This window comes from Centruroides sculpturatus, unplaced genomic scaffold (assembly GCF_000671375.1).
Source record: "Centruroides sculpturatus isolate CEXI.00-Female unplaced genomic scaffold, Cexi_2.0 scaffold378, whole genome shotgun sequence".
Taxonomy (NCBI): Eukaryota; Metazoa; Arthropoda; class Arachnida; order Scorpiones; family Buthidae; genus Centruroides; species Centruroides sculpturatus.
The window spans coordinates 151,601-174,655 of record NW_019384693.1 but is presented as its reverse complement, the minus strand read 5'-3'; the positions used below and the strand labels follow the sequence as shown (position 1 = coordinate 174,655).

At 32.6% G+C, this 23,055-nt stretch overlaps 2 protein-coding genes across 6 annotated transcripts in view; one reads left to right on the top strand and one right to left on the bottom strand.

The window, feature by feature from the left end:
• Nucleotides 1-5: 5 nt before the first annotated feature.
• LOC111627382 (guanine nucleotide-binding protein subunit beta-2-like) lies at nt 6-10,251 on the top strand. 3 transcript variants are annotated; one of them, XM_023370945.1, is made up of 9 exons: nt 6-1,076; nt 2,313-2,375; nt 3,377-3,522; nt 3,587-3,650; nt 3,986-4,215; nt 5,365-5,491; nt 7,271-7,342; nt 7,974-8,190; nt 8,335-10,251. In XM_023370945.1, the coding sequence occupies exons 1-9, from the start codon at nt 1,071-1,073 to the stop codon at nt 8,439-8,441; spliced, it is 1,032 nt and encodes a 343-aa protein (XP_023226713.1). In that variant the 5' UTR covers nt 6-1,070; the 3' UTR covers nt 8,442-10,251. The 3 variants fall into 3 exon arrangements, with proteins under 3 accessions (XP_023226713.1, XP_023226715.1, XP_023226714.1); XM_023370946.1 differs by lacking the exon at nt 6-1,076 and adding an exon at nt 1,437-2,149; XM_023370947.1 differs by lacking the exons at nt 7,974-8,190; nt 8,335-10,251 and adding an exon at nt 7,688-7,834.
• Nucleotides 10,252-10,780: 529 nt separating this feature from the next.
• Nucleotides 10,781-23,055, bottom strand: part of LOC111627380 (ankyrin repeat domain-containing protein 12-like) — a 61,929-nt gene continuing 49,654 nt past the window's right edge. For all 3 annotated transcript variants that reach the window (XM_023370942.1, XM_023370944.1, XM_023370943.1), the window contains exons 6-10: nt 21,794-21,922; nt 18,213-18,311; nt 15,690-15,833; nt 13,171-13,263; nt 10,781-12,568 (exon numbers count right to left, since the gene is read on the bottom strand). In XM_023370942.1, the coding sequence (XP_023226710.1) occupies nt 12,389-12,568; nt 13,171-13,263; nt 15,690-15,833; nt 18,213-18,311; nt 21,794-21,922 (645 nt within the window). In that variant the 3' untranslated portion in view covers nt 10,781-12,388. The remainder of the gene's footprint in view (nt 12,569-13,170; nt 13,264-15,689; nt 15,834-18,212; nt 18,312-21,793; nt 21,923-23,055) is intronic.

Genomic DNA, 23,055 nt, shown 5'->3' with positions numbered 1-23,055 from the left:
AACAGATTGCGCCACAAACAAAAATATTTTTATTTAAATGGAGATTTTTACAATCAATAAAATTACTTTTAAGCTTTTATTACCTACTAAAATTTTTACATGGTAGAATAATCGAAAGTCGTCCAACTTTTCCTTAACCTCACGTTCGAGTATCCGGAAAATCGAGCAATACAATGCTTTTTTATGTGCAGAAATACGGTACTGAAGGTTGTGCCGGATTAGCGAGAGTACTGTACACCAATTTGTTGCCTTTGCCATTCCAATGGATAAACCAAATAGCACTAGTCGCGGGTTCGCTCCTCGCGGTTTTCCGGGTTTTGTTTAAGCGTCTAACCTAAATAGGAGGCAATTTCCCATAGAAAATCCTCCCGGCAGATCGCCCATTTCTCCCGTTACTTCATTCGTACTAATATTAAAACATTACGTTTTAATTTATTACTTTTAAAACTAAATTTATTTGGTATTATATAATTTATTTTCTATCGTTTTGAGGTAATATTTTGTAAAAATTTCACTACATAATTTCATATAATTTTTAACTATATTATCGATTGTTTTATCATTTTAATTGAAAGTTTACGCCGTGAGGTGGCGGTAATTGCACGAACGTTCTTTACGAGAAGCTGATTCGCCAAATAACTGTGACGTATATTTCAATTTGTTAGTCTCACGCGCTTTTCGTGCCATTACCGCCATTTTAATTCTAGTCATACGTTTAAATTTTAAAATCATAGACATCTAAAACAATTTAAAATATATCGATTATATTTAAGCAAAAAAGTAATAATTGTGTAGCAATATTCTATATTTAGAATTAAAGGCGCGTGTGGATCCAAGTTCGAATCCGGTCTGTAGTTTTTCTTAAATAAATATAAAAGCTTTATCGTAAAATCTGCATTTATTCGGAAATGGCGATTATTTAGTTCTCTTTTAAATTGTTTGGCTTCTTCGAAAACTTAATGAAGCCTCTTCGATTCTAATAATCATAATTGAATTTTCTTCATCCGCTTACGACGGCGGACGAAGCCACTAACGAATATTCGTCCGCATCTTACTGTAATCACAAAAAAATGGCTGTAAGTATAGAATTTGTTTTCTAGTGACGTTTTAACTTTAAAAAAATCGCAAATTAATTTTGAAATGTCCATATTTTTTTTTAAGGAATATGTAAATGCTCTCCCGCTATACGACCTCACCACTTTACAATTGATGTATTGTTTGTTAGTATCTTTAAAAAAACTAATATAATACTTCACATTCTTTCGTTCCTGTAGGCATAAGAGGGCCTTTTTTCGGGATGGTGAGGGGGGCCCGACGCAATCGATACAGACCACACACTTCGGAGTATTTCTGGGGTTTTTCCATAGCGATTAAGGTATCAGCCTGCTGCTCTGGAGGACACAGGATTTCATTCAATGTCCTCCAGAGCAGCAGACTATCTTAAACGCCTCGGTCATAAGAATAGTTTAAAACTGTCATTTCTAGGAATGTAATCATACTATTGGCACTCAACGTACAGGAAATACAACGTTCGTCGTTCGCTAGTTTTATAGGATTGGGTTCGTCCTCGAAATTTAATGGGCCGATTTTGGTAAAACTTCATGGCGGTTAATGGAAAATGGCAATGAGGGTCCGCGAATTCTTTTTCGATATACAGAGGGGTTAGTAAAAATGACGTGTTCGTGCTCTCTGATGCGATTTAGCGCACGTAACGGAATTTAAGCCTAAAAAATAAACACGGCAATGCGGAAAATAGATGCGAAATACGAACGAAACACAAGAAGAAAACAATCTGCATAGATTGCTGCTTCTCCGTTTCGGCAAGTAAAAGGATCGCTTCTTCTATATCCAACAAGTAAAAGGTCGCGCAACGTCCAAATTTAAAATTAAATACAACATTCTAAACATTAATTTTTATTAAAATATTAGCAATTAGATTTTTAAATTTTTCGAAGGATTCTTTAAGTCCCTGAATTGTCTTGTCAATTACCGTTTAGAAAGATGGCTGGAGGAGTAAAGCTCATTGTTGCTTCAGCCATGTGATGTGCCCAGGAGAAGCATCTATAGAAGCGCTGAGGGAGGGGCCCGACGCAATCGATACAGACCACACCCTTCGGAGTATTTCTGGGGTTTTTCCGTAGCGATTAAGGTATCAGCCGATGTTTTTGATTTGTTTTGTTCTGACATTGGGCCCGATAGCCTGTAATGGACACACAAGGTCCACAGTTGTACAGAGATTTATATGTAATTAAGAATTTTTTAAAATTAATTTATTAACAATACAAGCATTCTGCCGTTTTGTTTCTTTTCAGGTCGAAGAAGAAGAAATGACAAAACTAAAAGATGAATTAGAACAACTTAAAAATAAAATTAAAGTGAGTTTTGTTTTCGAATTTATAATTAAAGTTTCGTTTGTTTTATATTTTTATGTGTATATATATAGCGATCATTTTATCGTTCTATAAGCATTTCTCCTCTCGTAATTAATTCCACAAGATGTGTACGTTAAAGCCAAATAGTCTAACAGAATTTATTGAAATTTAGTGTTGTACTCATTATTTATTCATTCGTTCATTGTGTTTAAGAATGGGGTAAAAGTTAACATTTTTATTACCTGAATTCCTACATTTCTGGACGGATTTGAATGAATTAGGGGTTAGTCTTCAGACGTGCAATAAACTTTTTGTTTTTAGATCCGACCACCCGTTCCAGAAATATTAGCTAGGTTGCGGCCGACGTTTTCATCGGGAAAACGTGTACGTCAGACGTTCAGCGCCGCATTCCTGTAAGCCTAAAAGTTTGACAATGGCGTTTGGAACGTCAGTGGAATCATGCTCGACGTTCCAAACTCCATTGTTAAACTTCTAGGCTTACAGGAATAAGGCGCTGAACGTCTGACGTACACGTTTTCCCGATGAAAACGTCGGCCGCAACCTCTCTATTGGATCCAAAGGTCTGAAATTTCTCTATCATTTTGTATAGAGAAACTTTGCAATACAGTGTCAGGTTCACCGACAAGCTACATGTACACGTAGTTTACAAAGGAATGTGTGAAGAACAGTAGCGTAGCATAGGGGGGCGGTCCGCCCCGGGCGGCACTTTTTAGGGGCGGCAAATTTTCACAATAAATAATAATAATATCTTGTAAGAATTTGAACCATTTTATTTCATATTATCGGTCCGATAATATGAAATAAAATGGTTCTACCTACGATTCGGACCGATTGATATGAGTACGGAATAGTGTTACCATCCGACTTTTTTCTACCCTTTCAAATTAGATCCCGGGTCTCCTAGAGTTGTATGCTGCCATATTAACCGCTCGGCCGTACAGATGTCCTAATAAATCTATTACAGAATTATTTCTTAAATTTAGAAGTCGCAAGCAGAAGCCAAAGATAAGAGTTTAGAAGACGTATGCGGCAACATGGGAGACATTTCTAAAGTACAGCTTCGAATAAAGAAGATCATGAGGGGACATTTGTCTAAAGTAAATGCCGTACATTTCAGCGGAGACGACAGGTAAATTTCACGAAATTTGACTGGTTAAAGTGAAAATTCTTCTAAACTTATCATTTTTGTGTAGACATTTAGTTTCCGGATCTCTCGATGGAAAATTAATTATATGGGATTCGTGGACAGGAAATAAGGTAAATTTCAATTAATTATATACGTTGAAATTCTCGTTATGCACAATAATAAAAGCTATTATGGAATTTTACTGTTGTACTATATTTAGAGTTTGTGCCCATTTTAAATTGTTGTAGAAAGTTTGTCTCCATTATGGGAGTCGGGCAGCGTGGATGAAGTACAGAAAACGATGCATCGGCCCATGCCAAATTACAAGAGGCAAAATGGGTTCAAACCCAGATCCTCGAGTTGGCAAGCCAAAATCTTAATTGGCATGGGAATTTTGAATTTAATAGGCTTCGATACTTTTCAGTGTATAAATCACTCGAGCTATAATATAACAAATTAATTTCAGATGCAAATTATAACTCTACAATCTAGTTGGGTAATGACTGCTGCTTACGCACCTTCGGGAAATTTCGTAGCCTGCGGAGGAATGGACAACATGTGTACGGTCTACGACATCAATAGCAGAGGCGGATCGGCGAAAATACGTAGGGAAATGGCAGGATTCGAAGGATTTCTATCGTGCTGCAGATTCGTAGACGATAACAAACTCATTACGGGTTCTGCAGATATGAAAATGTAAGTAGGTAGTAATGTATTGTACATACAGTGTCTTAATTAAATTTCCTTATACAATTTATAGTTAACATACCTTTGAAAAGATTTAGTTCTTCTAATTTAATCATGGAAATTTTACAAAGCATTATTACATACATGTACAAAATTAATATGAATTTAAGTATATCAAGTTATAATTTAATATTCAATAAATGAAACTCAGTCTTTTTTCTGAATCCTGCCAAATTACTTATTATAATTAACTGTAGGACATTCCAAAAGTAGCCAGGTCCACATATTTGAAAAACCCCAGGAATATTTCGTGGAAGTTTCTCCCAGTCTCTTGGCACTAGGCCCAACCTACAATGGATAAGGAAAAACATGCCCTCTTAGTACCTATAGGGTGGAAAGTGTTAAAAAGAAAAACTATAGAGCCTCGAAAACATTTGAATTTCAAATATTTGACTCCAAGAAGGGATCATTTCTAACAGTTTTCAGCTTTGACTGGGGTTTGGAGTGTTCTAAATCATCAATTTCCATTCAAGTTAAAATTTATGTAACAATTTTAATGAAACAACATGCAGAAATTGTTCAACTTTTTTACATTTTTTAAGGTCAGTCAAGTGCAAGATAATTTTGGCTCAAATGTAAGAAGTAAACAAAACTAAAACCTTTAATCTTTGTCTCACTCAGCCAATAATTGGGCTGCAATTTGAAAAAATAAATTGTAGACCTATAAATTCCTAGTGTCATCTGCCTGTCTGTCCTTAACCTCGAGAACGGAGTTAGAAAAAATTCGAGACCAGATATCTAAAGCTTAGGGGAAGGTGGCCCGGATTATATACGAATTTCAGGTTTGCACCGGAAGTCATGCTATTACAATTCAAAAATTCCCCCCGAAAGGAGTAATATAGATGACCGGCATGACACTACTGCCAAAAAGAAGAGTATGTGTACAGGGGACAAGACATTACTAATTTGAGGTGGAGAGCATATATTTTAAATTAAATAAATATAATTAAAAGTTGCAGCCCGGCATTGTGACAGTGTCACAATAAATAATATAAATCTGAATGTTTTTGGAAAATATATAAAGTGACTCTAGGAGTTATTTGAATGAGTACATTTCTTGTCAGTCATCCAGAATAATAACTTTTTTTTATCTTTCAGTATACTATGGGATCTGGAGAAAGGAGTAAAAATAAAACAGTTCGAAGGTCACGAAGGCGATGTGATGAGCATGTCGCTGCATCAGGAAAATGTATTCATCACAGGATCTGTTGATAAATCTGTCAAGGTAAACGTCGACCAGACTTTACTATCATTCAAATACCATCTAATGTAAATTATTTATTATTAACAGAGGTAAGCATCTGCTTTTATGATTTAAATGATTCCTAGTATGGGAAATATGACACTCATTCCTGAAAATGCTATTACAGTGGATTCTCGATCTGTCGTTCATCCGTATTTATCGGTTGTTTTTTTCCAGTCCCAAAAAAGGACCCATATATAATGTTAAGATACAGAACGAAGAACACGGGAAAAATTAACTGAAAGAAAAATGTTATTCCGCCCCAATCGTTTTACTCACAACACAGGGCACTAAATCGAAACACTAGTTTTCGTGTACTAAAAATAAAAACACTTCAAATTTAACAGTTAAACTCTGACTACAGCTTTACAAAATACTGTACTTTATTGGCAACACTGGTAAAAATTAGATCATCATCTCAGGTTGCCATCTGTATGATAATTATTGTATGCACCTTTGTCATACTTTCAGACCTGCTGATGTGAAAAACAGATCTGTGCAAACAAATGTTCTGTTGAAATGCCATCATGCTTCTACCTGTACAAAATGTAATGAAATGTATTAATGTAGTACAGTTTCCATCTAGTGAAATGCCCAGAACTGGAACTTGTCAGGCATAGAGAGTTGTGACCACTCCAGGAGTGGACTAAAAGTTTTAGACGGTTGTAAAAATTCGGAAAAACTAAGGTTTTATGCATATGAAATAAGTACGATATATAAAGGACGTGTTTAATTTTTGATATGTTGAAACTGTATGGAAAAAACGTAAATTTTAGCTTAACCCATTTGGAGGTTCGTTTTGCATCATATAAGGGAAAGTCGTGAAAACTTCATTGTAAAGTGGGGTCTAATATGTTTACGAGAATTAGGGCAAACCTTGTTAATATTTCTACAGATAAAGGGCGTAAGTATAAAGGATCGAGATGGATGAACGATAATTTCAAGGGGCAGACACGATGATTTTTCCCCCAAAGTCATGCCGAAATGATCGAGAATCCACTGTATATCAGTTCTAATTATACTACTGGTTATTAGGGACACAAATTAGAATATGCAAGCCCACATTTACTTTTCATTTACAGTGATACAGGTGTAAATCCAGACATGTATAAGTGAGTTCACATTCAGGTCTTTTCCCTATACACATTCAGTGTTTTCTTTATAAATAAATAAACGAATGTAACGAGGAGCTCGGGCTGTCGTTACCTTTGTAAATATAGTTAAAATTATTAGCATGACCAGGTGTAATACCATAAAAAATGTATAGAAATGGTCATAAGAGAGAACTTTTCATATCACTTTCTCTTTTAAAACTTATAATATCACGTAAATATATTTAGCAGTTGTACACACATGATAATATAATGCATAACTGATATTATCAAAATTACATATCTTACAATATTATACTCAAGAGGATTGTTTGTCTCAAAGTTGTCATGTTGTTAATAAACTTATTTGCATGCAAGTTGGTTAAAATTTAATAAAATGTTATTTCTTATACATAAAAGCAATTTAGCTGAGTTTGAATTTAATAGAGTAATAAATAAAAACGTTTGAGAGCTTTTCAACTTAACAACTCATCCACGGGAATACAGAACTAGCCATAGAAACTAATTCTTTAAGCTCAAGAGAAATTTTTAAATGTTTAAAATCAATTTGTAATTATTTAAGCCATGAAGTGCTTGATTTTTTTTTTTTTGGTATTATAAAGAAAAATAAAAATAATGTTTTTAATGAAATAAGTTTTTTTTATTGCAGTTATGGGATTTGAGAGAAGATAACTGTCGACAGACGTTTTGGGGGCACGACTCCGACGTTAATTCCGTGTGTGTAAGTAGTGCTCCATTCGAGATCTAAAGTTAGCTATTGATATTTATCCTATGATATAATTTCATTTTTAATCTGTCCAAATGTTAATTTTACATACAAAATACAGCTTAGTAATTCTGTAGAAATGTATTTTATGTACTAAAAATGAATTGCATTATCTATCAGGAAATAAGATAATTATAGTACAAAACGAGGAACAAATTTAGTAAATATTAAATAAAAATCGAAACATGGAATGTTTTGGGAACCTTCAGTGCACTTTCCATCTGCACAGCCCTGTTTCTAGGTTTATCTTATACAAGTTTTCTAAGCATGCCTTTCTATAACAAGTAAATTTTCACCTAGATTTTAATGTCGGAAGATCAGAGGGAAGAATCAGTAGAGAGAGGTCTATTCTGCCTGATTTAACTGTATTCCTACAGCACAAGAAAGATGATAAGTAATAATTTATGGTTGGAGATGAAAAATGAGGAAATGTGTTGACCATAATCTTCCAAAAGCATGTAAACAGGCACAAACAATTGTTCTTATTTTTTCAAAGCTCCACAGTGTATAATATTTTATCTACTTTTATTAAGAATTTCTTGATGAGGAAATAAAAAAAACTTTGTATTTTTGCAATTAATTACAGTTTCACAAAAGTGGTTATTATTTTGCAACCGGATCCGAGGATAAGAGTTCCAGATTGTTCGACATTCGTGCGGATCAGCAAATAGGACATTATAAACCGCCCTCTCCCAACAGTGGCTTCACCTCTTGCGGTCTCTCGACCAGCGGAAGACTGGTACTCTGCGGTTCCGACGATACCAACATTCACATCTGGGATACTCTCAAGAGTAAACATAACGGTCAGTATAGTCAGAGCATTTATTGTGTTGAAATATTAGTTCTCATGAAAGTATTATTCATATAGAGTGGTTCCTGATGCATGACTTAAAAGTGTAATGTGACTGTTACATAAAAACTAAAATTTTGCTTTTTAAATTTTGTAGCTATGCTCTCCGGACACGACAATCGCATCACTTCTCTTAGCATATCCGATAACGGAATGGCCGTGGCCACCTGTTCGTGGGACACTTCGGTCAGATTGTGGAATTGATTGAGTTACTGCACATGGAACAAATCAAAAATTTACGCTTTAAAATTAAATTCTTTCGAATAATTCTAGTATATCTATAAATTGAGATTGTCAAATGTTAAATAATTTGTGACTTGAAAATGATATTGATGCTCACTGTTATATTTTTTAGTTGAATTTCATTTTATTCTATGCCTAAGAAATGCTAAGTTACTTAACTAGGTAAAACAGAAACAAGCTTTAGAGAGAAGTTGTTAATTTAGTTATATAATAATAACTAAAAATAAACTTAATCCAAGAGAATATCATTTCATCAATCATGATTGGGTGATAACTTTGACACCTCGCCATTTAGTCAAATTAAAGTCGTCATCCAATAACATGGTTCAACGTATTCAGGATAGACTGCAGACAATGACTTTAATACCATCCAGTCTTCATTGTTGAGGGCTGAGCAGTCAAGGTGGCAGCCTACTGCTCTGGGGGACATGGGATTGAATCCAGATGGGTTGATAAATCCCCAGAAATGGTCCGACCAGATATGTTGGCCCCCATCCCTCACCACCCGGCCACCCCATTGTGGGCTTGGCCGAACCCATAATGGGTTTGTTAAAACAGGCCCTCTTAGTGCCCACAAGGCAGAAAGAGTTAAAGTTTTTAAAAGTCTTCATTGCCAGTTTAAAAAAAACTGTTCTATTTTAGTGTTCCTTAAAATATCATCCAATGTAAATAGTTTAAATTATGTACCGATATTGGTACACTAACATTGATATACCAACAAATGAGACAAATATAATTTTAATGATAAAATATGTAAGTGGGTTAACTCTATACATTTGGCAATTTCAATTCAATAATTTCTTAAAATTAACATCTAGATCGATACAAATTTTTGATTTGCTCCATATCTTTCTATAGTTTCTGCTAATTATCTTATGAAATCAACTCGTTAAAATTTGTCTTTTCTTGTTCTCTAACTTTAAGATGTAAGTTGAATTAAAAAAAATGTATGATAAAATGTTTGAGTAATTCTAGAATTAATAACTGATGTACAGTATATTTATTTTAAATCAATACACAAAAAAATTAATGCACATTTACATAATATGTTAAGAAGTTAGTATGCATGGAAATTATACAGGTGATCAAACAAAATGTGAACTTAAAAACAGCAGCAAGAGAGGTTTGGCGATGCCAAGAGTCTGTGATAGCTGCCTGTTGTCAATTCCCAAACTTAGTGTTAGCTTGTTATTATCATCAAAAATAAATTTTGGAAATAGCCAGAAATGCTTTATGCTACAGAAGGATTATGTAAATTTGAAATGTTCATACACAAAGCATTTGTCTGTAGAGACTGGATCATCATATAACTCTGTTCATAAAGCTATGAACGAAATCAAATTTTGGCCTTTGTAAAGCAAGTATTGTCTCGAGTCCATGGTAAATAAATGTTCGATATTTAAGAGCTTCTTGTGGCACGTAGTGTGGGAATAATGACCACGGCAGGCTTGTGACATTGGAAAACTTTGCAAGTCCCCGTTTTATTTGATAGTTTGTTGCATCGATTAATGTACTTCCTTGACAATACATTGAAAATCATCACCAATTCCTCATATGTTTTGTGGTGTTTTTGATTTTTTGCCTTACAAAAAAAAATTGCTTGAAGCAAATTGGTGAAGAAAAGGGGTAATTGCAAATGCCAATTATCACTGGATCTTTTCTGGTAACTGCAAGTCCAGAAAATATTCTGGACTTGTTCTTTGTTTTATTGACAAATTAACATCCTGGATTCTGGTGTAATGATTCATTTATATATACAGTCAGACTTCTAGCTCAAATTCACTTGGTGATTGATTATAATCAAAGTAACTCTTGGCTAATTAACACTTGTCAGAGTCACATCATATTTATTAAGGTCCGTGATTAGGCTGCCAACTTTTATTAAATTTAATAAAATACCCTGATGAAATTGGATAGAACATGAAGACTTTTTGCATTTTTAAAACTCTTTCTGGCTATTTTATTAATTTAGGCTATTCTGGAAGAAAAGATTGATCCGTGGTGGGAGTCAAACATGAAGACGTGTTAGTAAGACAGCCTAACTGCTTACCTTTAATCCAAATTATGTAATATAATAAATAGAAATTAATCAACTTATAGCTTAAACTTAATGTGACAATATCATTTGATTTAATATAAAAGTCTGAATTTTAGGGAATTAATTTGTATGACTGGTTAAAAGTTTTGTCATTGCAAGTTGATGCAATAAGCAAGTATTAAAAAGATATTGTTACTACAGAAATAAAGATGAAAGATAAGAGTTCATCAAGACGCAGACAAAACAAAAAAAAAAAAAAAACTAATTTCTACATTTTATTTCTAATATTTAGCAACAGATCATTACATGTTAAACTGTTACAATGACAAGAACGAGCGGTGCAAAATGTCCTCATCGCCCTTTTGCAACATTCCTACAATTTATTGGCAAACACAAATCTACAAAAACGAATGATTTGTTCACAATTTATCAAATTGTATCTCGATTAAGGAAACTTGGCAAATGAAAAATGAAATTTTAAAAAAATCTGTAAAAATTATATTGATAAAATGATAATACTTCCGCCAGAAATTCACATTTTTGCATTAGAGGCCGACAATACATACAATCAAAGATAGAACGCCACGGCATTCATATTTAAATTGAACAACTGCAACACTCAGTACCTCACTTACGGCAATTATGCTGGCCAACATCCTTATTATTTGATGTGGCGTTAGAATCCATTACTTTTTAATGAGTGATGAGAATTTAATTTTTTGCATATATATAAAATAATGTATTTTTAGAAACATTTTGAGCCTAATAAGCTCAAAATGTTTCTAAATTTTTCTGAATTTATAATTGAGTATATGATAAAAGTTTTTCATTCATTAAAGAAATCGCTATTTTGAATATTACTTTTTAGATCTCAGAACTAAATGATCATATTTAATGTAAATTCTTGTCTGTATGTCATATATTTTACAGCATAAAATTCTAATTGCAAAAATAATAATGTTTCCATTGATATCAAAACAAAAAAAATTTAAATTCCTTATCTTTAAATAGGAGGAGTATAAAGTTTTGAAAACTACTTTGAGTACAATTCAAAAAAAGAACACAAAACAAAATATTAAAAATATAACTTACAGTAAACAAGGCTTTGCCTGCATCTTCTAATAACTAATTGCTGAAGCGATTTGACTCCAAATGTCGAACGTGGAAAGATCCCAAAGATGACGAATCCCTCCGTCACGAGTTTCTTTGCCTGTTTTGTTGCTAACATACAAATTTCTATTTGTACAAATATGTACAATGTGCTATGATCTCTACTTATTCCATTTATAAAATAAAAACTGCATAACTTGTTTCACATTGATATAATATGGAAGCTAATTAAGATAAAAAATATATGAAGACGACGTAGTCACGTTTGCACTAACGTACCTGGTAAGTCATTCTTGGGAGTGAGGTTACAAAATGATAATCGGTTAGTCTATAGAGATTTTAAAAATTGCCACAATGAGAACGTTTTGTTGAAAATATTAACGTGACAATGTTTCCTTCCTGCTATTCGATCCAAAAGAACTTACAATTGAGATCATAACTGTTAAATGAATATAAAGACGCTATGTACAGTTCTATGTTAAACTTACCTAATTAATCTAAGAATTTTATTCGTTAGTCACATCTTAGGTAAAATTTTAATTGGAATAATATACGTAAAGGTTATTAATTAATTAAAAAAATATGAATAATTAACTAATTTTATCGTAAATGTGAACATTAGAATGATTTATTAGTAAGTTGGAAATCACTAAGTTATGATATTAGGAATTCTATAAAAATGTTTATCAGTTTGTCAATCTCACATTTTTTAGCATGAGGATTATTATAATTTGAGAAAATGGTTTATTTTGAGGCACAGTTATGCAGGCAGTAGATCGAAATCGTCACTGACGTGTACTATGGGCACATAAATATCGTCAATGGCTGGAATAGTTTTCACATCACACAGTCCTAATTCTTTCAATTTCCACTCCCAGTCTAATTTCTGAACGGCATGTAATGACTCTGCTTCATTGTGGTGACGAAGTAACATGGCTTCCTGTAAATATATTCAATTATGAAAACACTGTCTCATTTTACTTTTTCAGCACACATCAAACTGATACTCAAGTTCTTCTTACATTCACTCTGGCATATCCACTGTCACCCCTCCCTCGTCAGCAGCAATTCTACAGCTGCAAGAGCTGTAGAACTGTACAACTTCTACATTGCAATGTACACCAATCGATAGAGTAACTGTCTGGGTTTCATCTCCCGTATGCATTCAAATGTCTTGTCGTCCACTACTTCTAGGAAGTGACATAAATGAAAATGGCGACTGAAACAGAGAAGGCATTTTGTGTTCTGTGGTTGGCAAAGTCAGAATCACTCATCATGTAACATGAGTAATCTACAAGAGTTGTAGAATTGTAGTTGCTATGAGAAGAGTAACAATAGATATGCCATAGCAAGCATAGGAAGAATTTGAGTTGGATATGTGCCCTGCAACACAAGGTGCATGTGTTGAGAAATTGTAATGTACATTAAAATGTTGGAAAACTGTCCAAGTTTCACACTTTCTCATTACAATGTTCTCAGGCAATAATTTAAAATGGTCAAATTCTTTTTGGAAGACCCTATATATTAAGATAGGTAGATTACCTTAATTTTTTCCCATTTGTCGTCGACGTCTTGTAACCAAGATAGAAAGAGTCTACCGTTATATCTAGATCTTACAGTTTTATCTTTATCGTCCTATAAAGAAAAATAAAAACTTGTTACTAACAGTTTTTACATAATCACTTGTTTTTAAGTGTAATTAGAGTGCCATTTGTTATATTATATAGATACAGAATGCAATAGAACATATGAACATACACATTCTTTTTAAAGAATACATTTCGGTAAGTTTTTGACATTATCTTATCGGTTTATGTTAAATAAATGTATAATTGAAAATTTATTTGTTATTCATGTGGGAATTTAAAGATTGTCTTTGTCCTATCAAATTTCCTTGGAAAGATATTTTGAGAAAATGAGAAAGAATTGAATGTTTTGTTGACAATCTGTCAAAATAGTGTGTCTGGAAAAACTGGTCTCTATTTAGGTGTTAGACAAGTGAAGAAAATTCAGATTACAGTAATACCCCGAGCTTACACGATAGGTGGGACCAAGCGATAACCGCGTAAGTCGGGGTATAATTTCGCAATTTGTGTAAACTCCAAGTCGGATGTATGTAAGCTAATAAATGTTCTCATTAATCTTATCTCGTCTTTTGATTTGTTCACGGTTACAAGAAATCACCACATAGAGTCTCTCGAGTCTCCGTAGATATAACAAACACAGAAATCAATAACACAAAATAAATTGGAGCTATGTGTCGATTCTGCACGACACATCCAAACATGTAAGCTGAACAATAGTGTGGGGGAGTGAGTAATCAAAAGTTGTATGGTGCTCAAACAAAAGACGAATTGACAAGATTTGAAAATCGTGTAACTCCGGATTCGAATATGTCGAGGTATTACTGTACTTGTGATCCCACAACCAACTTCAGTGTTCAGTGGTTTTACCTACTTAACAATCAGTGGATCTGAAATATGCAAATACTGGAGCAAACGAAAACTTTACTTACAAGAAGTAGACTTAGGAAGATAAATCATAACATCACACGATGTAAAGGACACACATTCTGAACATTTACCTACTACAAACTCCAGCATTATGTGAGGATCATGCAACTATGTGACATCATATCTGCTATCAAGATATGAAGTGTTGGAATCCAGATGGTGAGATTGAAAAGGTCACTAACATTGTGTAGTAGTACTAGTAGTAGTAGTTCAGGAGGAATGAATGAATTCTTTTCTAAGTCTGACTTATTCTCATTCTAATAGTGTATATCTCACTGTCATTGGAATGTTTATTCCAGTGAGAGTGAGACATACACTACCTCTGTTTCTTTTTTATGATTACAATACAACAGTTTGCTGGTGGAGTGTTTCTGCTTTGACATTCATCCTTCCAGCAAGATATTGAATAGGTTTAGAGCTCCAGAGGAAATACAAATTATAGTTCATAAGGAAAAGAAAGTCCCTAGCACATAGAAGAATAATGAGTGGTTAGTGTTGGAAAAAGTTCCCAACACAGGTTTTAAAAAAATTTGGTCCTTTGATGGAACATTCCAGTTGGTTTCAAACACTCTTCCTCGCAATTTGATTTACCTCCCATTTGTTTCTAAGTGTAATTAGAGACCATTTCAATCATGAAAATGGTTTGACATTGACAATTAAGTCAATGCCAATTTTGATTCCAACTGGAAATGTTTGTTGACCTTGGGACCCTCACTGTCACAAAGCAGAAAGTGAGTACTTCATACTGACAGTTATATATATCCTTATGTTGTATTTGTATGTAAATTTTTCAGAGGAAGTAAATCTAGGCTAAATAGCATTCTTTCTACTTAACAGTAATTGATGTACTGATATTATAATTAAAAAATATAAACAAATAAATGAAATGATGGCTATGCTGTCCATTGCATCCAGGAGGTGCTATGAAGCACAGTTTGGGAACCATCAGCTTAGTTTATTGTTACATAAGTATAGTTCAAACTGTACTTTCTAAGAATGTATTCTCAATTTATGACATTGAGCCGAAAGGAAAAGGAATGGCTTATTAATTACAGTAGAGCATTGATTATCCGACTCAATTGGGGACTGGGGTTGGTCGGATAACTGAAAAAATGGATAACCGAAAAGTATGAAAAAATATATTATTAGCATAGTATATTAGTATATCGCTATTAACCTACTTCGTGTTGAATTTTCATCGATGTTAAGCCTAACAAAAAAATTTTTTAATAATAATCGTCGCTATTGTATCGTTAAAAATTAGAAAATTAAGCCTCGTTTAAATAGTGGCCTCCCTTTCATGGTTGAGACAGTGTTACCAGCTAAAACACACAAAATTTAACAAAAATAATATTAAAGTAGCCAAGACATGGCCAAATATTGTAGCACCACATCACTAGCGGGCATTTGAATTTGCCGACTAGAACGCGTTAACCGATGTGACGGTTGATCGGGGGTCAGATAATCGATGCTCTGCTGTAGTTCCTAGAAAACTGTCATTAAGATTCTGTAATAATAATATTGTTTGTAATTTAAAAAAAATAATACCTGTTCAAATTCTAGTACATTATATATTTCCTCATCTTTAAGAATGCTACAAGCAGAGAAAGGGACTGTCTGATTTGCCATTGCTCTTGCTGCTCTGCCATGAACACGGAGAATTTCTTGTTCAGCCGAGAGAACTAATTTCTCCTGCAAGCAAAAACAAAAGGAAAAGAAATCAAATTTATGAAATTTGTTCCATAATTCATACATTACTTCACTTTTATTTATTGATAAAATAATTTAATTTAACAAATATATACATTTTTTTAAATGATCAATTTACTTAAAATTTTATTTGAAACTTTCATACTAATTATTATTTTCATATAAATAATGATATGATTTTATTTTGATTGTTTATTATAAATTGTTTTGACAACAAACAGCATCGTTCAAAGAATCTTTCCCAGTCCCTCATCCATGTTGCAGTTAGGTCCACTTACAATGAGCAAAATTGTGGTTGGCCACAGTCTTAATGTGTTCATGTCATACTTACTATTATGAGGTTTCCAATAGTGAGTGCAATGGTCAAGATAAGGGGTCCAGAGGATTGTTATATGAGTGCTACTGGCACTGATATAGACTCAATGATTACAACAAACTGTTTATTTGACACAAAAGATGCTTAAAAGATTTCCATGATCTTGGAAGCTCGAAGTCAGTGGTGGTCTCTGAGTCTTCCTTTCCAAAATAGTCCCAAATGAAGGAGTATCCTTGGTTTGTAAGTGAGAATTCCCTTAATGTCTTGACAGCTCTGGAACAATGCAGGTTACTTCTGGTGATGGGAAGATGCTGATCCAAGGAAGAGAGATGGAGAGAAAGACTGGCACAAGACACACAAAATAAATGGTCTGATACTTGGAATTTTCAGGAAAAGAAGCCATTATGACCTTGAAGTTTGGGGTTTTTATTATTTTGTCCCTGATTGCTCATTCTGATTGGTCACCTTTTCCTCGTTCTCACTTTTTAAGTGGTCGGTCACTCATTACTAAGCATAATGTGATCAACATTTAATTCAATCCCAACCGGAGACAGTTGATCTTGGGACTTACATTATGTAGTCTTCTTTTGTCATATTTCTGAAAAAAGGTTTCTTTCCCCTCATTATCATCATTTTTTCCTTTATATATAAAAAATATATTAAATATTAACAAATTTATTGGGTTTCAGAACATTTCTAGAGCATCACACTATAATACTTTTAATTTCACTAACTTCAATATGACATCAATGCATCAAGATTATTATTTTCAATTGCAATTCTGCTCATTATAAGTGGGTCTAACTGCAGTCACTGGACTGGTTAGCATAAGTGAGAGATAGGGAAGCTACATCAATTCATACTACCTAAGTTAAATTATATAGATCAAAACCAGACAGAATAAGCAACTATTTAGCTAACCAACTAAAAGAGGTTTTGGAATAATAAACAAATTGTTATGTCCTAATCCAACTGTTTACTGGAGTTCAAGAATTACTAAGAACTCCAGTAAAGAACATAACAATTTGTTTATTAGTCCAAAAACCTCTTTTAGGTGATTAGATAAATAACTGATTAAGCTGGTTAATATTACTAAATTTATCTGATTAAGAATAAGCAACATTTGATATAACAATTAATTACAAATGTATTAGCGACATTTTTGTCTGTTATCTTTTGCAACTAGGACGATTATATGGTTCTTCAAGACTAATCATGTAAACACATTGAAGATCTCAACGGAATTTATCAATGGAAGTATACAAAGGCAGCTTAAGGGAGAACTGCCCCAACTACTGAGGTGTGAAATTCTTACAATAGTAACTACAATTGCAGTTTTTCAGTTTTATAATAAAACACCAAAATATTTAAGTCCAGTGAAGAAAACAGAAAAAAACTATTTCAAATGTATCCAGAACTGCATTTAATAATCTGTAAATGCTTCATTTGTAATGGAGATAATGTTGAATTTTATCTTTGTATAGAGGAAAAGTTACTCTATCAACAAATGCAAACTGAACAATCTATATCAGTACATAAAGTTATACCCACTTTTGAATTAGCTTTGGCACAGCCCAAAAAGGTGATAAATTATGAATTTACTTCCTTCTTAGGCTTTGTTATTTTGACTATTGAAAGAGCCTTTAAAGCCAAAGGTTTAAACAATTTGATGTAAGCTATATTTACAAAATGATAATAGAGGTGTTAAACACTAATGTTATTGCTAACGGTGGCATTGATAGATAAAGAATTAGCAATAATAATAGAAATGTCTGGTGATCATACAAGACCTATTCATATTCAAGTCTCGTACAATCACCAGACAAATCTATCCATTCCTCAAAACACTTATAATTCTCATTTTCAGTGTGGTAAATTAAATTACACAGAAAACAGAGATGAATACAAACATTCTAGCTTAGAGATTATAAAAGTCAAATAGTAAACAGCGTGCGTCTTTCACAAATTGCATTATTGCACCGGCTTTAAGTATGAAAATTTCTTTAATTTCGAATTTAAAAAATTTTCGAATTATAACAACTTACTCTTTCAATAAGATGTTGCAGTCTTAATTTATAACGTTCCTTTTCTTGCTGAATAAATAATTCTTTTATTGAACCATTCAACGACTGAGGTGGAGGAATCTAAAATAAACAGATTTATTTTTATGAAGAATTCAATTATATGTAAAGTTTATATAAATAACATGCAATTTTTATAATTACTGTATTTTATTTTGCAATTTGTGTCTACACTAGAAATCCAATGAGTGAATTAAATCGTGATACAACAGTATTTGACTGACATACCTAAAGTACATATAAAGCAATTTTTGATGTATTTCTCTTCTGAAATCTTTCATTGCCACATTATATCCTTCCAACTCATTAACCAGCTCCTCTTTAGTTTTAAATGTTAAAATGGATGAAAACGAGCTTTTTAGACACCCTTGTTCTTGGTCCATTAAACTATTTAAATGTATTCTTTAAAAAGATGATCTTTGTAAACATATTCAGAGACAAAACAGAAATGAGATTATGAGAAGTGGAGTCTATTGCATATCACAAATAAACTTAGAAAGAAAACACACACACAGGAGTGACAAAAAGGAAATTGGAGGATGGATACAATAATAGCATATTTGTATTATAAGCAAAGGGGCCTTAACAACAATGGATAAAAATGTTAAAATTTTTTGTGACACGTCAAAACCTTGAAAGATCTAAATGCCAAAGATAATGTCAAAATAGCACATACTTTATGTATTTACAGGAGGAGCCTAGAACAAGATGTAATATAGACCAGTGGTGCTCAAACCTTGTCAATATAGGAACCAAAGATTGCTTATCAGAAATATGCAAAAACTGCATTCTCTATTAGAACAGTATTATATATATAAAGTTTAAGTTTATAAAAAGAAATTATATAAGTAGGCTGTACAGGAGCCACAGTAAGGGTCTAGAAGAGCTATTTGTGGTTTGCAACCCATAGTTTGGCCACCATGGTAACAGACCGTAGGAATTGTCCAACATTGTAGGGAAGTCCAACATTTGTTTAGATAAAATTTATTCACTTTCTTACATGCAAACAAATTTTCGCTGCAACAGTGGTCTAACCTCCTCAATTGGTCTTGTGGTACCCATCAGCAATGTGCTGATTCAGTCCAATAGAGGGCACAAGCAAAAAAGTAGCCAAAAATGAACTTCAAACTACTCACTCTCTCTGACTAGTGACTACCAAGGACAAACTTTCCAACAAGCAGCCAATGAGAATATAATGGGACTTTCAATTGTACGGTTCGATACCGAAGTGTAACAAACAATGTACGTATATTGTAATTAAAAATATAGAAAAACCGACACTAACGTTCTTTCTTCATCATTGAATCAAGTGGTACGACATTATCAATTGGTGACCAAACACCATGGTCTCTCTTCTCTCTCCAAGTGAAATTTCACACACCTTTCAGACATGCAAAAGATTATCTTCAATCTCAATCTGAAATACCTGTCCAATCACGGAACCTCACTGTTAAAACCAGGTTGTGTGTACACAATCCGTACAATCCAACAATAGAAATGTCTTCACTACATTTCTGCCTGGAATGTAATTAGTCGAAGATAATCAAAAAAACTTTTTTGATCATCTTATTGCAATAACTCCCCAACCACTGCTGTAATCATCGGGCTATAATTTGGAATAAATAATTATAAATAATAAATGAATTTGGCACTAGAGGGAGGCTTTAGACGCCATCTTGTATTAAAATGAATAATTATAATATTTAATTAAATAATTTAGATTAAACTTGGAAGAAAAGAATTGGCGCAAAAGGACCTAACGTCTCCTTCTAGTACCAAATTCATTTATTATTTATAATTATTTATTCCAAATTATAGACCAATGATTTACGGCAGTGGTTGGGGAGTTATTGCTTTACATTGGGTAGTAGGGTTGTTTATTTATTCATCTTAATGCAACAAAAATGTTAACAACACAAAGACAAATTTCTCATAGAAGCAAGGGCATAGAAATGAGTGCCAGAAATTTGATAATCCAAAGTCTACATTTTTAAGTTTCTATAACTAATTTATTTGATTAGGCCTATGTAAGTTACACAAATATTCTAATAGCTTGAATTCCAATAAAGCAATTGTTTGTCTATTAATAACTGTGTGTTTCATCTGGCTTATATAAGTTCTCTGGCATTTTATTGTTATGAAAGAATATACATTGTAACGACCACACCAATTTAACAGTAGGATTAATTTTGAGTCAAACATTTCCAAATTTGTCCTGAGAAATGAAGAATCCCAGGGATGGTCTATAAAGTAGACCGTAAACATCCAACACAAAATTTATCCTGCTGTTGAACTGGCTTGATTGTTGTTTTATTGTTATTAAAAAATAGAGATTAATAACTATTACCAAAACACCAAATTAAAATTTTAAACTGAAGATCTTTTTACTGAATTATTAAATTATTTGTCTTCATCTGCCATATTATTGGACTATAATAAGACTAATTAATAATTAAATATAAATTATCTAATTTGAGTAGAGGTANTAAAATATTATTGCATGGATTAAAAAAGCATTAAAATTCTTCTTAAAAAATTGTTTTATATGCATCAGAGATATATCGATTTTTCTCATCTGAATGAGAAATTTCTATTTTGATGGCGGATATTACTGTTACTATTTAATTTTCTTAATACAGAATAATGTAGAAAGATTTTCTCTGTAATTAGATATGCATTAATGTATTGCATGTGCTAGAAATCATATTGTTTTGCACTGTTTGATATCGCTTTGGTAGGGTGTTTCTTTTTCAGTAGAAAAAGTTTGATTTATCTCGTAAATTCTAGTTTAAATTAATCTGTTAAGTTATTGTACACGGAAATTTTTCTTATTATTTCCTAAATTCCTTATTATATTTTACTATAGATAACGTTAATCTGCATATAAACTGCTAACAATTCTTAATATCATTTATGCAGTTATGCCCCCCCAATTGCTTCTAATTACACTTACGAGTGATTTTCTTTTGAGTAGAAAAAACTTGTTTTTTTTTATAAATTATGCTAAAAATAATCAATATTTTAAGCAATTATACACAGATATTAGTATAATTCCCTGTTATGTTTCGGCATGAATGTCGACAGCGATGTATTCAAACTAGCCCCCAATTATGCAAATAATCGCTCATAATTATGTTTATGAGCGTTTTAAAGCCAAAAAGTTTTGATTTTCTTATAAAATACGATATTTTAATTAATTATATGCAGATATTAATATAATTTTCTAACTTGTATAAGTACAGATGTATCTAAACTGCTAAACGATCCTTGATAGTATATATACAGTTGGCGGGATATCACTCTTAAATACATTTACAACTGGCAGGGTGTCATTCCTAACTAAATTTACAATTGGCAAGTATAATTTAGTCTTTCATCTCGGAAAATGCGTGTCAAATGCTAACTGCCTGACATCAATTCATTATTTTTACAGTTAAGACTGTGTTACTTGTAAAATTATTTTAAAAATTTTATGCTGAAATAAATGAACATTTCTCATAATGCATTTCGAAAGTTTACAAACTTAGAATCAAAATGCGACTTACCATTGGCACATTTAAACGACTCGCTGCATTTCCTTCCAACACGTACGAACACCTATTTAGTAAGTAATCTTTAAATCCTTGTGGCGGTTTCGGATGTACCACAAACATTGTACTTCTTCTTTTATCAACCTTCAAAATATTACACTGATCATTTATTATTTCACATTGTTAATACTTTCTGTTATTATATTATAAATTTGTGTAGTAAGTGTCCAAGTTCTCTAAACTTATATATATATTTAGTCCCAGACATAAGCTAAGTAAATTTTAATGCAATTAATATTCTCAAAAAAAATTATCTCAAAGCTTTAAATATCCTGAAGTTGTCCACATACTTCATATAGAAATTTCAAAGGACCAATAGTAATAGCTACATACAACAGGCAACTTAGGAGCATACATAAACAGACAGGTAACAAGATTTGCTACAGGAGAATACTCATTGTCTTCCGACTACTTCAAAATACCCAAGAAGCAATGAAATTGAAAGCAAAGGAACATACAGTGAACTCCCGTATAATGCATTCCTCCTGTAATCTGAATTCATATAATACGATGAAAAAATTGTGACTAGTACTCATACAAAATTCTAATTTTGTTATCCATGGGTATACGTTTTCTTTTTCAACTTCTAGGCTTAGTTTATGTGCATTATAAAATATGTGCATTATAAAATGATTTTATTCAAGTTTAACTTGAATAAAATCATTTTATAATGCACATATTGATAGCATAATTAAATATAATGTACAACATATCCCATGCATTATACGGGATTCTGCTGTGTAGTCTCAACAGCCACAACGTCGAATATGGGAATTGAAGAACGTGTGTACACAATAGAAAAAGATATTGTTTTTGACAGCATTAGCAATCTATAGATAAGAATGGAGGGAATGTGGAAGGAGAGTAAAATGATATATCCAGTAAGGGAGATCAAGGACTTATATGTATTGTGTGTTCTAACATCTCTATTTATAAGTCTGCCATACAAGACGTGTATTAATTTTGAAAAATCGAAAAGGCTCCTAACACTTGGAAATTACTATACGAAGTCTGTGGGAAACTTTTGGACATTTAAAGATATATCAGGTTTTGTGATTGGTTGTTTTATCATATTTAAGTTCGTTTTATTATTATTATTTATTTTTTTTTTTCATTTTTGTCATCATGGGAGAACACACCAGTAACAGGTTTGAAGATTTTGTTAATTTACTACACTCCGGTGTTGCATTAATGATATTTAAGTTCTTCTGAATATT

What these genes read in the sequence shown, in the direction of transcription:
- LOC111627382 (XM_023370945.1), top strand. An exon ending in GGTTCTGCAGATATGAAAAT is followed by an intron (nt 4,216 to 5,364) that starts GTAAGTAGGTAG and finishes TTTATCTTTCAG; the next exon opens with TATACTATGGGATCTGGAGA. An exon ending in TCTCAAGAGTAAACATAACG is followed by an intron (nt 8,191 to 8,334) that starts GTCAGTATAGTC and finishes TAAATTTTGTAG; the next exon opens with CTATGCTCTCCGGACACGAC.